Source organism: Mauremys mutica, chromosome 17 (genome assembly GCF_020497125.1).
Source record: "Mauremys mutica isolate MM-2020 ecotype Southern chromosome 17, ASM2049712v1, whole genome shotgun sequence".
NCBI classification, from domain to species: Eukaryota; Metazoa; Chordata; order Testudines; family Geoemydidae; genus Mauremys; species Mauremys mutica.
Window position 1 is genome coordinate 22871862 of NC_059088.1, and position 16878 is coordinate 22888739.

At 45.9% G+C, this 16878-nt stretch overlaps 1 protein-coding gene across 1 annotated transcript; it reads left to right on the forward strand.

Annotated features, from left to right (window-relative positions):
• Nucleotides 1-790: 790 nt before the first annotated feature.
• On the forward strand, nucleotides 791-9005 carry LOC123352229 (cathepsin S-like). The gene is made up of 8 exons (XM_044992078.1): nucleotides 791-952; nucleotides 1954-2094; nucleotides 2857-2979; nucleotides 4584-4733; nucleotides 4814-5038; nucleotides 6291-6456; nucleotides 7252-7354; nucleotides 7596-9005. Exons 2-8 carry the CDS (start codon nucleotides 1963-1965, stop codon nucleotides 7693-7695), a joined length of 999 nt encoding a protein of 332 aa, XP_044848013.1. The 5' UTR covers nucleotides 791-952; nucleotides 1954-1962; the 3' UTR covers nucleotides 7696-9005.
• The last annotated feature ends 7873 nt before the right edge of the window (nucleotides 9006-16878 follow it).

Here is a 16878-nt window from a genome sequence, read left to right on the forward strand (position 1 = left end):
GACCCCACTCGCACTGGGCCTCTTCCCTCCCAAGGCCCCGCCTGCCGTTTGAACAGGGTGAGAGGGCGGAGAGGAGCACCCACCGGCAAAAACAAAAGTCAGTGCCTGTGGCTGGGTCTCTAGGCCTCATTAGCATATTCAAAGTGCCAATATCCATATGCTAATGTGCACCTAGAGGGCATTTCTGCTCAGCCCTGTGCACCCAGGAAGGTGCATGGGTGCCTCTGAACATCCCACTCAATGCTGGGTGCTCAGGCAGTTGAAGCTAAATCAGACACCAGCTTAGTGAACATGCTGGGTGCCCAAAATGCCAATGAAGCAGGCACTGGACTGGGATGCAGGAGACCAGGATTCTAGTCCCTGCACTAGCACTGCCCTGCTGTGTGAGCTTGGGCAAACTGCTTCCCTGATCTGTGGCTCAGTTTTCCCCTGCCCTTTGTCTGTCTTGCTTGTTAGCTCAAAACCCTGCACAACAGGCCCCTGATCTCTAAGTTTTACCATAATACTGATGATCACTTAAACCCCAAAAGGGAGGTCCCAGTGACTGTTTGCACCTGTCTGCGCTTTTGAAAATGTTGACCCTACTAGTTTATTTTTTAAATCTCCAAATCATGTGCTGTAGGGTCTGGGAAGGGAAGGAAAACCAGCTGATTTTAGTGGTCTGGGGCTGGTGACTGAAAATCAGCCTGCAGCCGTAGTGAACATCTCTATTTTGATACAGTCACAGTAAAAGTGAAACCAGAGGTCCTGCCATTTCCTCATTCACAGTCCCATGTGACGAGCCTGGCAGGGCAAACAGAACTCCTTCTTCTTGGCATGCAGTTAGAGCAGGAAGGGTGTTAGGGTTCACTCAGGAACCAACCTTGAGAGGAGAATTTAGGGGAATTCTTGCTGCCTGCTGATCAGTTAAAGGTTCCTGCCTAGAAATCTCCACCAGGCGAACTCCCGTCAGGTATGTTTGGCTTTTTCTTTTTCCCCCTTGTACTTTAAATCTCCTCTTTGTCGTGTTTGGAACAATGTGTTTGAGGAAGTAAAATCAAGAAATGGCGTTTTGTGTTTTGATTGTAGAGAGTTTGCATTTGCAGTCACCCGCGTGTATCAGTCTCGTCTTTCTAGCCCCATATAAACCTCTCTCTCTTCCCATAACCCCCTCTATCTATCTATTCAACACCCTCTCTCTCATTCGCCATACACCCTCTCTATCTATTCTCATACACCCTCTCTATCTATCTATCTCTGTCTTTCTAGCCCCATACACCCCTCCATCTTCCTTTCTAGGCCGAGTGTTCAAAGGAACCTAGGGGAGTTAGGTGAGAGTCAATGAGATTTGGGTGCCGAACTCCCTTGAAAATCACTTGGGCTCCTTTGAAAATTCAAGCCCTCGTCACCTAAATCCCTCTGGGCCAGATCCTCAGCTGGTGTAAATCTGCTTCACCCCAGTGACCACAATGGAGTGACACCAGTTTACATCACCTAGGGATCAAGCTCATTAACCTCAGTGAAGCTACATCAATTCCCACCCGAGCTGGGAATGTCTCCGACTTTCGCTAGCTCCATCCCTCCCTCCCCGCTGGATCACCTTATCCCAGGCTCTGATGCCCACGTCCAGGTCCAAGATCCAGTTCAGGAGCTGTAGAAGTAGCCGGGTGATATTATCCATTGACCCAGCTCTGTTTTCCTTTCAAGTCTGTTGTTGTCGTGTGGGGTTCCAGGAAGCCCCTTCCCCTGCCCCCTCGCCCCCAAGGTACAAGCCGCCGGATGGCTCAGTGTGAGAGCTGCTGCAGGATCAGGGTTTGCTTCTTGACACTTGGCTCATGGCAGAGAGAGTGGAGAAATCTCAGCAAGTCAGTTCTGGATCTTTTGCACCATCACTGAGTGGAGGAAATTGAGACACTCGACTTAACCATGCAGATATTATCTTTCACCAGCATGCTGTTTGTTTTTTTTCCCTAGCTAAGCAGAATGAAGCTGTTGGTTTGTATTTTCTTGGCCTCTCTTGTTGCTGTTGCTACTGCACATCTACACTCAGACCCGACGCTGGATAACCACTGGGAGCTCTGGAAGAAAACCTATGGCAAGCAATACAGCCACAAGGTGGGCTCTTTGTGGCTGTGGGGTTAAAGTGGAGGAGGGGGATTTCTGTCACCATCTCCCCTCAGGTCAGCAGGTATCCAGGATCTTAGCATGCCAGCCCTATGCCAGCTCTCGCTGAGAACGCTGCCTCCTGCTCTTCTCCTGGAGATTGCAAAGCTCTCTCTGCTTTCAGAAGAGCTTTCAGTTTTTATGTACATTGGGCCCTGTATATACCCTCCACCTTGCCTAAACCATCCCAGGGATTAGTTGTTTTGTTAAAGCGTGTTTCGTTTGGGATATATTAGAGCCAGGTGGCATTGTTTACAAAACTCTTTTCTCTTTTTTTTGGTGGAAAAATGTAGATTTGGGTTGACAGAAACAATTAGGGAATTTGGCTTGATTTTGGAATATTTTTTCGGTCGAATTAAAAAAATTAAGATGGAAAGGTGGGGAAAATGGTTCATTTCAGCATTTAATAAATGAACCGTTTTGTGTAGTGTTGCTGTGTGCTGTTAAAAAAGCTGCTGCACACCACTGCAGAACTAGCTGCATTTTGAGGGTGGGGAAGGACTCAATCTTGCCACACTTAACTTGTTAAGACTCCCCTTGATTTCCTAGGAAGTTTTGCTTCAGTGAGTGTTGCAGGATTTGAGCAACAATTTGAGCAAAGCACTTAGGTTCCTTGGGGATAAAAAAGCGGTGTAGAACTATAACCCATTCATACTGCAGATGGTTTCCTCTGGGCTACTGCATAATAACATGGGGGCTGTGCTTTGGTTCCAGAAAGAGGAAGGGGAACGGCGCGTGACCTGGGAAAAGAACCTCAAGCTCGTTATGCTGCATAACCTCGAGCACTCACTGGGGCTGCATTCCTATGAGCTGGGCATGAACCACCTGGCAGACATGGTAAGTTTAAAAAAAATAGGCCAAGTGACTGAACATCTGGAATTATCTGTGTTCCTCTAGGGGTGCCATGGCCAGAGAATGTAACTGAATCAGGGGCAGAATAAGCTCCAGTCAGTCCAGGGTCACTATGAGCCCTGCAGAGGTTGGCCCTCAAACCACTGCACCCCTGTGCATCCTCCAGCAGCAACCTGCCCACTGCTCCCGAGAGCTGTGCAAATCTTTGTTCTACGTGCTTGGGTTAGGGGTGTGTGTGGGAAATCTGCCATCAGGGGGTTAGTCCTGATTTTTTAAGTGCAGGTACTCCACCCCCTGCTAGCCCGCTGCTGGTGTGACCCCCTTCCCCCCCAGCATATTTCTGTATCAAATGGCATCCTCCAAGCAGAGTGACCTTGCACATACAGTACATGTGAGGTCAAAAGTGTGGGACTCTCATTCCAGTAGGTTCCTGCTTCTCTACCTTACTGTGTCTGCCACCCTCCCTTACCTCCATGAGAAATGTCCCGTGTGGAATAACACATGACCTGTCTGCTAGGCCGTTGCTGGTTAAAGAAGTTGTTCCGTTAGCTGAAATTGCAGGGGCTTGTGCCTCAGATCCTGTTACTGCCAACGCCAAGCATTCAGAATTGAGGAGTCAGGCAGCTAAAATCATGGGGGGCTTAAAAATCTTGTGATTTAAAAAATGTTTAAGTCTGGGGGCACCATTTATTTGCCTCTGGGTTTTGCACTTTTAAGGGTCATGTTTTCCAACAGTTCTCCACAACTATATGAGAGATGGAAACTTTAAAAAAAAAAAAAAAAAAAAAGCTGAAATTCTTGTCAATCTCACAACCCCCGCACATTGATGCTTTAAGGAAAACACCAGATATTGTGACACTCTCAATAAAATCAAGAGACTTGGCAATGCTGATGCTCCTGGGTAGAGCTTTGTGAAGAAGAGATTTTTTTGGTTTGGTGACTGAACAATCAATCAATCAATCAATCAATCAAAAGTTAGTTTCAGGTGGACCTGAAATAGCAATGGTGAAATGAAAAAAGGATGAAAAGAATTCATTTAGGTCAGACAACATGTTTAGTTTTCTAGATTATTTTACCTTTTAAATAAATAAATAAATAAATCAAATGGAAGTAGAATTTGAACTGAAAAGTCATTTTGAATCCAAACATTTTGACTAATATTGATTTTTTTTTCCCGGCTGAAACAATTTTTCAAATTCAAGGTGAGTTCACGCAATGTTTCAGTCGACCCAAATATGCATTTTTCAGCCAAAAAACCATTTGTTTTCGGCTGAAAACTTTCTGACAGGGCTAATCCTGGGTTCTATCCCCAGCAATGTGCCGTGGGAGGAGGATTAGCACGTGGAGAATCACAGAATCCAGAGTTCCCAGCAAACAAAGCTACAGCATGGGCTATTGTTTCAGCCAGGCTGATCCCCAGCATTCAGGCGTGCTCATATTTTTCACTGTATAAAGGAAAACACTGTATCAATGAACAAGAGTTGAACCTGAGACGAAGAGTTTGTATCTGAATGTCCCCAGTGTTCGGGGCCAGTCTGTACATCGAAGGGGATGTCAGTCTGAAGGGGTGTGTGTGTTCTTTTAACTAGACCAGCGAGGAAGTGGCTGCTTTGTTAACTGGAGTGAAAATTCCCCACCGACCTGACCGGAATTCCACCTACAGGCCACGCCCTGGCAGCAAAGTGCCTGACTCCATGGACTGGAGGGACAAAGGATGTGTTACGGATGTGAAAAATCAGGTGGGAGGCTCAATCTGTTCCCCTCCTGACATGGGTGCCCATCACAGCAGTGGCTGAGCTCATCTTCCTGGCTTTTTCAGGGAGCCTGTGGCGCCTGCTGGGCTTTCAGTGCTGTCGGTGCCCTAGAAGCCCAGGTGAAACTGAAAACTGGAAACCTGGTGTCTCTCAGCGCACAGAACCTAGTCGACTGTTCCATTATGTACGGGAACTACGGCTGCGGCGGCGGACTTATGACCCACGCCTTCCAGTACATCATCGATAATGACGGCATTGATTCGGACTCCTCCTATCCATACACCGCTCAGGTTGGTATCCAAGTTTAAGACACATAGATGGTCTGGCTCCACTGCACACTAAGCCCGGGTTCTGACTCCGGTTTGAGCCCAGGCTCCCCTTCCATCACACGCAAATCAGCCTGACTCAGGTCAGCAAGCGCTCAGGCCCCAGGTCCTATGACTTGGGTGGTGGGTCAGAGTCCGAGTCAGAGTCCTGCTGACTTGGGTCCACATCTTGTCATTTTGTAGAGTGGGTGCAGCAAAAGCTGCAGACCTGAGTCAGAAGGTCTGTGCAGGGCAGTATGGACACATTAGCACCGCTGTGAGACCTGGGCCCAGGAATTGTAAACCCAGGTTTACAGTGCAGTGTGGATGCTCAAGCCTGGGCTTGGAAACACTGAGTCCACAAGCCTGGATCTCACAGACCCAGCACTACAATGCAGTGTTGACATCCCCAAAAACACAGGAACTCCATCCTCCTTTTCTTAGTCTGTTGCTGGCATCTCTTCTTGCGAGTGTGTAGCAATCTGTTCTTTGTGGCTTGTTTTACTGGGTCTTCCTGTGCTGTTTGTATCAGCACAAAGAACAAGGGAAGAGGTCTGCAGGCAGTGTTCTTTAGTGGTTAGAGCAGTAGACCTTGGAATCAGGATTCCTGGCGTGTAATCCCAATGTTGCGTGGAAAGTGGTACCTAGTGGCTAGAGCAGAGGGAATTGTACTCAGGTCACTTGGGTTTTAATCTTAGCTCTGTTTGTTCCTCAGTCTTCTCTGTGAAACCCAGCTAATGATACCTCACTCTATCATAGAGGCATGGAGGCTCATAAATCCATAGATGAAATATGTGCTGCAAATTTTCATTGCTCTCATTGATGGCTGAATCCTCCTATTTCTTCTTACCTGAGTGATGAGAAAGGAGAGATATTAACACTGGGACATCTCAATTAGAGCTGGGAAAGAAATATTTGACAAACATTAAATTGGCTAAAAATGCTCTTTTCAGGGCACCAAAACTATGTGTGAATTTGACCTAAATTTGGCAAATATTTTTGGCCAAAAACCCCACTGATATTTTCCTCACGGAAATGTCAAAAGTAACCATTTTGACAGCTCATTCAGAAATGAAATGTCAATTTGAAATGACATTTGAAATGTTTCATTTGAACAAAATGAAAAAAAATTAATTTTTCATTTCAGGAAAAAAACCTGAAAAAATGGAATTTTGGTTTGAAACAAACGAGTGGGTTTTTTTAGGTGTTAGTCTAATCTTCTATTTGCCACTGCCAGAATGGAACGTGTCACTATAACACTGCCACACGAGCCGCCACTTGCTCCAAGTTCATTGAGCTCCCGTATGCCAATGAAGCAGCCCTGAAGGATGCCGTCGCCAATATCGGACCTGTGTCTGTTGCCATAGATGCGAAACAGCCTTCGTTTTTCCTGTACAGATCAGGTACATTCTCTAAGCTAGAACACCCGCGCCCAGTGCTGTATGTAGTTTGAAGCAGTGATGCCTTTGCTTTCTCTGGACTGTCTCTTTAAATTTGAAGAGGAATGTGGAGGAAGCTGCTATTTGTTCTGCAGCATGTTACTGAGGAGCCGCGCCCATCGTGCTCTTCCCCTGGAGACCTGGCTTTTGTTTTCTTGTTATTTCCTGGAATCTTTTGATCCCTCAGTAAATTACAGTAATTATAAAACAAAAGCCCCAGGCAGCTGAAAGCATGTTTTGCTGTTTGTGACACCGTCATGTAACCCCTTGGTTCATAGGTGCTGACTTTTATTTTTCCCCAGGGGTGCACCACCCCTGCTCCACCCTGAAGCCCTGCCCCCACTCCACCCCTTCCCCTGAGGTCCTGCCCTCGCTCCGTCTCTCCCCACTCCAACCTCTCCCCCGAAGGTCCCCGCCCCACTCACTGTTCTCTGTCCTCCCCAAGCGCTTCCCCTAGCTGCCGAATAGCTGATCTGTGGTACCTCCAAACAGCTGAGTGGAGAGCTGGGTTCTATTCCAAGGGTAACTAACTGCCTGCTCTGTGCCTCAGTTTCACCATCTGCACAATGGAGAGAATGAGACTGATCCGCTTTGTGATCTACTGATGAAAAGCGTGAGGGATTGTTATTATTACCCCCCCTTACAGAGGACCAGGTTAGAGGCATGTTGGTACCATGTGGGTGCTGTTGCTCACAACAACTTTACTGAGCAGAGAAGTCCCTGTTCACTCCCATGTGATTGTGCATTCTTTCCTTCCAGGAGTCTACGATGATCCACGTTGCACTGATGATGTGAATCATGGAGTTCTAGTTATCGGCTATGGCACCATGGATGAGAAGGACTTTTGGCTTGTGAAAAACAGGTAAAAGAAAATCCATCACTGAGCCGTATTCATCTATAGACTAACGTGCTCCTGGGATATGCGTGTGGCATGAGTAAGCTGTGTAGAGCTGTGCATGTATGTGTCTGTACTAGTGTGAATTGGATGCACTTTGTTAAACAGCTTGAAACACATGAGAAAATGGGGGAGGGGAACCCTGCCTATAAAGAAAGGTGTTTTATTCTCTTAATGTTTAATTGTGTGTTATTTCTCCTTCCAACAGTTGGGGTGAATATTTCGGTGACAAAGGGTACATTCGAATGTCCAGGAACAAAGGAAACCACTGTGGGATTGCCAGCTACGGTTCTTATCCACAAATATAGAGGGACGCTCTGCTTCAAACTGCACTCTGGAGATGTGGTCTCTTAAACTGCTTATCTTAGCCATGCTGTAATCTAGCTGCTCTGTCTGAGAACAATGCAGGGGCTCTAATGGCAAAATCTTCCCATCAGATCCATCTGACGGATCTGATACAAGGAACTGAAATGATGAATGATCGTGATTGGTCTGGTCCAGAATTTGGGAACTTTTAACTCATTCTCCCTATCCCGCAGGGGTGTTTGTAATTGATTAATGTCTATGCATTGCTTTGTGCATGTGAAGTGCTATTTCAGTGCTAAGTATTGTCACTGCTGCTGTCTCAAAATGTGTTGGAGTGAAGGCTGTGTCACACAGATAAAGCTAGTCCATGCGGTAGAGTTGCAGAAGCCATGTCAGAGGTGGAGAGGCTCAGTAGATGGATCAACACATCCTAGCCACATGTATGGATTTTCCACAATACAGGTCACAAAGCAATCATTAGCAACCCGGGAGATCAAGCAAACTATGGCCATTCCTTGGACGAGGGAACGTGTTTTTCATGCCTACACAAAATTGGGTTGGTATCTTGCAATGCTGCTCCCATAAGTCTTATGCAAAGACATTAGCACACCAGCAGTCAGAAATGACCTGATATCGCCCTGTGCCACGGAGAAGCCCAGCCATGGAACCAAGTGCTGCTGCTGTTATAAATTGTGACCTACAGAGCGAGGTCAGCCTTTGACACCTGCAGTGCTTGGACCAAGGACACGGAGCAGAGATGAAAGGCCTGATTCTCTCTTCCACTGCACAGCCATTTACACCTGTGCAAAGTAGATGTATAATGTTGCTGAATCAGAATAGCAGCAGTTTTCAGCAGAGGTATACATGACTGCACATGATGCACGGTAGCAGGGGGTCAGGCCCAAAGGCTGTAAATCTAGCTGCAGGTATGGACGAGTGATTGAATGAGCAAGAGTGCAGGGAAAGGGTGAACCTGGAATCCACACCCCCAGCTGCAAGTGCCAGCACAGCATTGGGAATCACATCTGCTGCCCTGCTCTACTCCACAGGCCGCCAGGGAGCCCTGCTTCTGGATCTGACCTACTTTGCCCTACTTCGGAATAGGATTTGCAGACACCTATTGACCGAATCCTTGCGGGATACAGTTTCAGATTGAGGTCACACATCTCTACAGCTCATGAAATGCATTCTCTTCTCTCCAATTCAGCAGTGAGGCTGTTATGAAGATCCAGATCTAATCACATCTGTAAACAATGCATGTAATAGAAATTACACATCCTCTTCCAAAAGGAAAATAATATATTCAATTGTCTGAAAAGTTTAGGCTCAGTCTGTTCAGCAGAGCAAAGTGTGGGATACTTAGTGAGTGACAGAAATTCAAAGCCACCCTGATTACAGACGAAACAAAACTCTCGGGCCCTGATGCTTCAAAATCTGATTGATCAGGGTGGAGCCCTGAATCTAGGGAAAGCCCCAAGAGGAATCCATACGGGCACAGGGGTCCACTTGAATTAATCAGGTTACAAGGTCAGGGCTTCAGTTAATCAAAGGGAAGCCAGCAAAAATGTGGGGTCCATCAGCATGTTGCAGGGCCAGATGGAAAAACAATCACCGGTTGGACAGGAGTGAGAAATCACATCTTTGTGAAAATGTAACCATTTGGGGAGCTTGTCCCCAATTATTTCTTTATCTTTGTGGCTGGTTTTAGCAAAATATAATCTGTCAGTTGCAAAAAGAACCAACCCTACAAGCCCACAAAGAACCCCACCAATGGATGAATTTGGAACAACTGAGCAACATCAACTCAGTGAAATTTCATAAGATTTGTAACAATCACCAAAGCATTTCTTGCCCTGGCTAAATTTGCTGTTTTACTTGGGTGGTTCGATGAGGCTGTCTTGTGTCCAGTGGTTTCCCCAGGAATTGAAATTAGGGGGGGTGTTCGAATTTACAGGGGGGGTGTCAGGACCAATGAGATATATAAAAGAGATATGAATAAAGTAAATGTTTTGTTAGGATTATGCAAATTTAACATCAGAATAATGCAAGTTACACCAAAACACATAACAGGTCTAGATTTCTAAAAATATATACATTTTTTAAAAAAGTATTTAATTTAAATTGACTTTTGAAAAGTAAGCCATCATGGGGTAAGAGGAAAGTCCTCTCATGGATCAGTAACTGGTTAAAAGATGGGAAACAAAGGGTAGGAATAAATTATCAGTCTTCAGAATGGAGAGAGATAAATAGTGGTATCCCTGAAGGGTCGGTACTGGGACCAGTGCTGTTCAACATATTCATAAATGATCTGGAAAAATGGGTAAACAGTGAGGTGGCAAAATTTGCAGATGATACAAAACTATTCAAAATAGGTAAGTCCCAGGCAGACTGCGAAGAATTACAAAGGGATCTCATAAAACTGGGTGACTGGGCAACAAAAATGGCAGATGAAATTTAATGTTGATAAATGCAAAGTAATGTACATTGGAAAACAATCTCAACTATACATACAAAATGAAGGAGTCTGAATTAGCTGTTAACACTCAAAGATCTTGTAGTCATTGTGGATAGTTCTCTGAAAACATCCACTCAGTGTGCAGCGGTAGTCAGTGATTCCCAACATTCTGTCTGCTTTTTTAAAAAGAACAGGAGCATTTGTGGCACCTTAGAGACTAACAAATTTATTTGAGCATAAGCTTTCGTGGGCTACAGTCCACTTCATCGGATGTAGCCCACGAAAGCTTATGTTCTTTTTGCAATACAGACTAACACGGCTGCTACTCTGAAACCTTTGCTTTTTTAAGAAAGGGATAGATAATAAGACAGAAAATATCATATTGCCTCTATATAAATCCATGGCACATGTACACCTTTAATACTGTGTGCAGATCTGGTTACCCCATCCCAAAAAAGACATACTGGAAATGCAAAAAGGTCAGAGATGGGCAACTAAAATGATTAGGGGTATGAAACAGGAGAAGAAATTAAAATGACTGGGAATTTTCAGCTTAGAAAAGAGATGACTAAGGGGGGATATTCTAAAGGTCTATAAAATCTTGACTGATGTGAAGAAAATGAATAAAGTAAATGTTTTGTTAGGATAATGCAAATTTAACATAAGAATAATAATGCAAGTTACACCAAAACACATAACAGATATAGATTTCTAAAATATATATATTTTTAAAAAAATGTATTTAATTTAAATTGACTTTTGAAAAGTAAGCCATCATGGGGTAAGAGGGAAGATCCTCTCATGGATCAGTAACTGGTTAAAAGATGGGAAACAAAGGGTAGGAATCAATTATCAGTTTTCAGAATGGAGAGAGAGAAATAGTGGTATCCTTGAGGGGTCAGTACTGGGACCAGTCCTATTCAACATATTCATCTGGAAAAATGGGTAAACAGCGAGGTGGCAAAATTTGCAGATGATACAAAACTATTCAAGATAGTTAAGTCCCAGGCAGACTGCGAAGAGTTACAAAGGGATCTCACAAAACTGGGTGACTGGGCAACAAAATGGCAAAATAAATTCAATGTTGATAAATGCTTTCCAATGTGCATTACTTTGCAATCTCAACTATACATACAAAATGATGGCATCTGAATTAGCTGTTAACACTCAAGGAAGAGATCTTGGAGTCATTGTGGATAGTTCTCTGAAAACATCCACTCCATTTGCAGCAACAGTTACAAAAGCAAACAATGTTGGGAATCATTAAGAAAGGGATAGATAATAAGACAGAAAATATCATATTGCCTCTATATAAATCCATGGTACGTGCACACCTTTAATAGTGTGTGTAGATCTGGTCACCCATCCTAAAAAATATATATTGGAATTGGAAAAGGTACAGAGATGGGCAACTAAAATGATGAGTGGTATGAAACAGGAGGAGAGATTAAAGTGACTGGGAATTTTCAGCTTAGAAAAGAGATAACTAATGGGGATATGATAGAGGTCTACAAAATCTTGACTGGTGCGAAGAAAGTGAATAAGGAAATTTTATTTAATCCTTCACATAACACAAGAACTAGCAGTCACCCAATGAAATTACCGGTAATAGGCAGCAGATTTTAAAAAAACCAAAAGGAAGTATTTTTTCACACAATATAAAGTCAACCCAGGGAACTCTTTGCCAGGGGATGCTGTGAAGACCAAAACTATAACAGGATTTTAAAAAGAACTAGATAAATTCCTGGAGAACAGGTCCATGTGTGGCTATTAGCCAGGATGAGAGGGATGCAATGCCATGCTCTGAGTGTCCCTAGCCTGTTTGCCAGAAGCTGGAAATGGGCGACAGGGGATGGATCACTTGATGATTCCCTGTTCTATTCATTCCCTCTGAAGCACCTCGCCTTGACCACTGTTGTAAGACAGGATACTGGGCTATATGGATCATGGATCTGACCCAGTATGACCATTCTTATGTAAAAATTAATTATAATAAAAATGTTTAGCACAGAAACTCCCCAACATAATGACCTCCCAAGATAGCAACAATGTGAGATAACAACCTTGACAAATACTGCATTTTAAAAATCTTGGCCTACTGGGAAACATATTTATATAAGTTTCCATTCCCAGTCACAAATGAATCATTCTGGAGCAAAGTGACTAAAATATAGTCCAACAAACAAATGTTTATTTAACATGCCCCTCACTTTTCCCTCCACCGCACTCCACTCACCGGTGTTGTCCTTGGTCAGTGGAGACTCAGAGTTCAGAGGTGCTTTCATGTGAGTACACCTTCCAGGTGGGGGACAAAAAGGCACAGTTTGCTCTGGCCATGGCTGTTCGTTGTGCCACCGTTCACTCCACCGCTCTGTTGCCAATGGCCCTGCACAGTCACCTTCTGCTGTCACCTACCACTGTGACCTCTGCGAGATGGTCTCTTGAGGTTCCACCAGCTCTCAGTGATTTCAGCTGAGCGCTCAGTGAGGGAACCTCGCTGCTAGTGCAGTCTGGGCTGTCTCTTACACAAAAACACTGTCCCCACAGGAACACTGTCCCCACAACAGGACTAAGCACTTGGACCTGATTGTCAGTGATTTCGGTGGCAGTGGTCATTTAACAGAACAAAAGACTATCTATGGAGCCTAATCAGCTCTGTCTTTAAACAGTGGAGAGGGACAGATCCCCACCCTCTCTCTTGATGCCTTCAAATCATCACAGACTAAGTACAGTTCTACTGCCCTTTACTCATACAATAAGAACAAGACTTCATCCCCCCCTTCCCCCCACATTCAAGTGGTTTGTAACCCAACCCCAGCCAAAATCTATCACTTGGGCAACACAGCTCTGTTTGCTGGATCCCTAGCTAGATTAGATGTGAATGGAAATATAATCTGGCCCTGAAGCCTTAGCCCCCAGCTCATCACTAGCTGTCAGGGAGAGCTCATTTAGACTTTGCTTACAAATCATCATTTGAAATTATTAGGTTGGCCAACATCACCGAAATGAATGCACTGACATTGTCATAAACAGCTGTATAAGGAAGCAAGGAAGCTAGTCTATGTTCATACTTTTCAAATCTATTATACTTTTTCAGATACACGTAGTTTATCATACACTGTATAAGCTTTTAAAGTGTGTATTAATGTTTCAGTTTAAATTCAGATTTCCAAACAGTCACTAAATTGGTATGTAACTAGCTCATAAAACTGGGGGGGTGTTGGGAAAATTCAGGGGGGTGTAGGGAAATCACTGCTTGTGTCACTGCTTCCCCTCGTTTGGGGGGAGCACCAGGTGAGTGACTGATGGATCTTGGGCAGCCCCCGTTGCTAAACAGTGTCTGACTCTGTACTGTTTGTTACCTGAACTTTTAGGGTGAAATTCACCCTGTGCAGAGGGCCAGCACAAGGTCTAGACACCACTCTAGGATGATCACATGCCCAGTTTTTGACTGGAAAGTCTGGTTGGAAATAGGACCAGACAGTGTCCAGTCAGATCTACTGACAGGACACTCAAAGTCCGGTTACTGTGGGCGAGGAGAGGTGGGGAGGCGCCAGGTCATCACCTGCACCAGCCTCTACTCAGGTGGGGCCGCCTCCTACCTATGTTGGGTGGCTGCAGCTCCCAGACCCAGCTCCACAGTCAAGTCCCTCCTGACCCAGGTGGTGGGCGGTGTAAGGGGAAAAGCAGCGAGCGACAGGGGAAGGGGGGAAGAGCAGTGGATGGGGCGGGGCCTCAGGGGAATGGGCTGGGCAGGGGAGGTTCTGTCACTCCTGCTGGAGTGTCCGGTTTTTAAATATTACCAAGTTGGCAACCCTACTCACATCCCACGTAAGCCCTCAAAAAAGATGGGGTGCCCTACCTCCTACTACTCCATGATGGGATCCCCTCCACTGCTCCATCTCACCAGTTCCCTCTCTCCTTTGCCTTCCAGAGTGAAGGGGAGCGGTGGAGAGCGGGGGCTGGAAGGCGGGAAGAAAGCAGAGGAAATAAATGGATGATGGGGTAGATGGAATGGGGAGGGGGGTCGAGCAAGGGGGAGGCCTGGGAGAGTAGGGGCTGTGCTCATAGATTTTAAGCTTCTGTTCCATCAACCACTGAATGGTGGGGCGGGGAATTGCTGTGCCCACCCGCTGAGAGCAGAGGTCCTCCAGGGAGTAATGCCACCCCCTGGAAAGAGGCGCCACCGGGGTGGGTACAGTAGTCACCAGCATGTTGTTGCAGCAGGGATTCCTGATGGCCCTCTGGCCGAGGTGCTGAAGGGGACTCAGAGCTGCCATCTCATGGTTTTGCTGGAAGGTCGCTGGGATCTCTCTCACTCGCACACACGCACCCCTCTATAGGATGGACCCAGTCACATTGTGGGCCTGGCTCACGTTTGCACTATGGCCTCCTTGCACGGGGTAGAGCAGTGTACAGGGCCCTCAGTGCAAATGAGGATCAGTCTGTCACTTGGGGAAGGTTGAGCCCTGGATGGACGCCAGCCCAGCTGACGACTGAGCTGGGAAGTGAGGGGGCTGGCCCACAGCCCGGCATATGGCAGCCCCTAGCCCTTCTAGTGGGTGCTGTGGCCACAGCATGGGGAGAATTGGAAGGAGAGAGACCAGGACAGGGGGCTTGAGAGAGATAATCCAGCTATGGCTGCATCAGCGTCCTTTCTGATCTGAGGGGCAAAGGGAGGATTCTGTGACTGTACAGTCATTTGCACTAGTACAAAGTGGGTGAAAAACTCTGCAGGAGCAATGTTCTGGTAGCACTTTCTGCCCACTTTGAGGTGTTGTAAATGGCCACACAAAGGGCAGGCAATGGAGAATCAAGCCTACCACACGTATTTTATTTTACTTCTTTCGTTGCTAGTCTCTGAAGACTTCCACTTCCAAAGGCACCAGTCTAGAGCCACAGGAACCCTGGAAGTTCATGTAAAAATCAGAAGATAATTAATGATGTTTTATTTTTCTTAAGACTAATTCTTGGTTCTTTCTCCTTCCATAGCCTGGGGTGCATATTTCAGTGACCAAGGGTGTATATGCATAATGAGAACAAGAGAACCACTGCAGCATTGCCCGCCACAAATATAGATCTCTGTACTCCAAAATGGTCTCTTGAGAACTGGAAATGTGTCCTGTTAAAATACCAATGGCTGTGCAAGCCTTTAAATAGTTTGTGAGCCCTCGAGCGGCACTCGCTGGTCTATTTAAAGGGATTCTACCCTAGCCCTACACAAGACGCCAACCTTAGGCATGTTTTAATCTAGTTGCTTTATGTAAGAACGTTGTATAGTCTCTAAGGGGCAAATCCCCCCAAACGATCTATCTGGTGGATCTGAGACAAGCCTCAGAAATTAGATCTTATTGCAGCAGGCCTCACCAAGGAGGAGGGTATTTTTAGTTCGCTCTCCACGAGCCTCCCCAGGATGTCGTGAGCCTTAATCGCTGTCGGTCTACACTGCTTTGAACACGGCGCTCATCGGCATTGTTGCTGTCTCAGATTGGGTTGGAACGAAGGCTGTGTCGGGTGTGAAACACAGGTGCTGACTTTTAATTTTCCCCAGGGGTGCGTCACACACGCTCTGCCCCAAAGCCCCACCCCCATTCCGGGCTGGCCAATCGGAGGCTGGGGGAGGGTGGAGAGCAGCGAGCATGCGGGGGCCTTGAGGGGCCTGGAACAGCTCATCAGGAGCGCCGCCAAACAGCTGTGGCTGGTGGGTGCTGAGCACTCGCTATTTTTTTTTCTACAGCTGTTTGAGCCCCAAAGCACCTACATAGTCGATGCCTATGATGGGAAAGACGCCTCACTCCCTTGGTGCAGCTACATGGTGGCAAGGGCCTTGTCCACGGATCAACATGTGTCTGCCCTGCCCACGTGTGTAGATTTTTTTAACCCAAAGGCTGCAAAGCAAACACTAGCAACCTGGGCTATCCAGTGACTTGTGCACCCTCCACATGCACTGCGTTCAGCAAAAGCAGGCAGAGGGAGAATGAGAGAAGCAGACAAAATCAGATGAAACGCATTTCCGGCAGCCTGGATGAAAATTGTCTTTTCCAATGCTGTGATCCCCAGACACAACTGTCTATCGCTGCACTACAAGAAACCTCTTTCCTTTATCTAAGGCTGAGGACAACAGGAGTAAAGAGCACGTGCTGGGCGTACAGTGTCTGGATGTAGCAAGGGTAACCCGGGTGCTCTATCAAGCCAGGAATCCAGCTGGTGAAATTCCCAATGCAGAAATTTCCTTTTCTTTCTTCAGTCCTTTACCATAAGAACATGAGTTATTATTTCTCTGAACTCCCCAGCTTGCTTGGTCATTGTTTTGTGGTGAATAAGCAGGCACAAAAATGTAGGAAGCTGATATGTAACCCTTTAGAGGCTGCAGCAGGCAAATATATTCATCCTTGCAAGCATTTCATTGCTGTGCAGTCTGTGTTCCAAGGGTTATTCATAATAGGAGCTATGCTGATTTATAGCAGCTGAAGATCTGGCCTGATTAGCCTTTGCACTGCTATAAAACCTTTCATCTGTGAATCTCAGGGTCCATCTATACAGGAAAAAAAAAAACCCAGGCCACGGCGGCAAGTCTCAGAGCCCAGGTCAAATGAGTCAGGCTTGCAGGGCTTTGTGCTATGGGGTTAAAAATAGTGGAGTAGACATTCAGACTCGGGCGCTGAGCCGCGGATCTTTTTTATGCCTTTGAAATAATTATAATGGCTTTAACGTCAGTGAGAAAAAGGCC

What these genes read in the sequence shown, in the direction of transcription:
- LOC123352229 (XM_044992078.1), top strand. Translation starts at nt 1,963, where the DNA reads ATGAAGCTGTTGGTTTGTATTTTCTTGGCCTCTCTTGTTGCTGTTGCT. An exon ending in TTACGGATGTGAAAAATCAG is followed by an intron (nt 4,734 to 4,813) that starts GTGGGAGGCTCA and finishes TGGCTTTTTCAG; the next exon opens with GGAGCCTGTGGCGCCTGCTG. An exon ending in CCTATCCATACACCGCTCAG is followed by an intron (nt 5,039 to 6,290) that starts GTTGGTATCCAA and finishes TGCCACTGCCAG; the next exon opens with AATGGAACGTGTCACTATAA.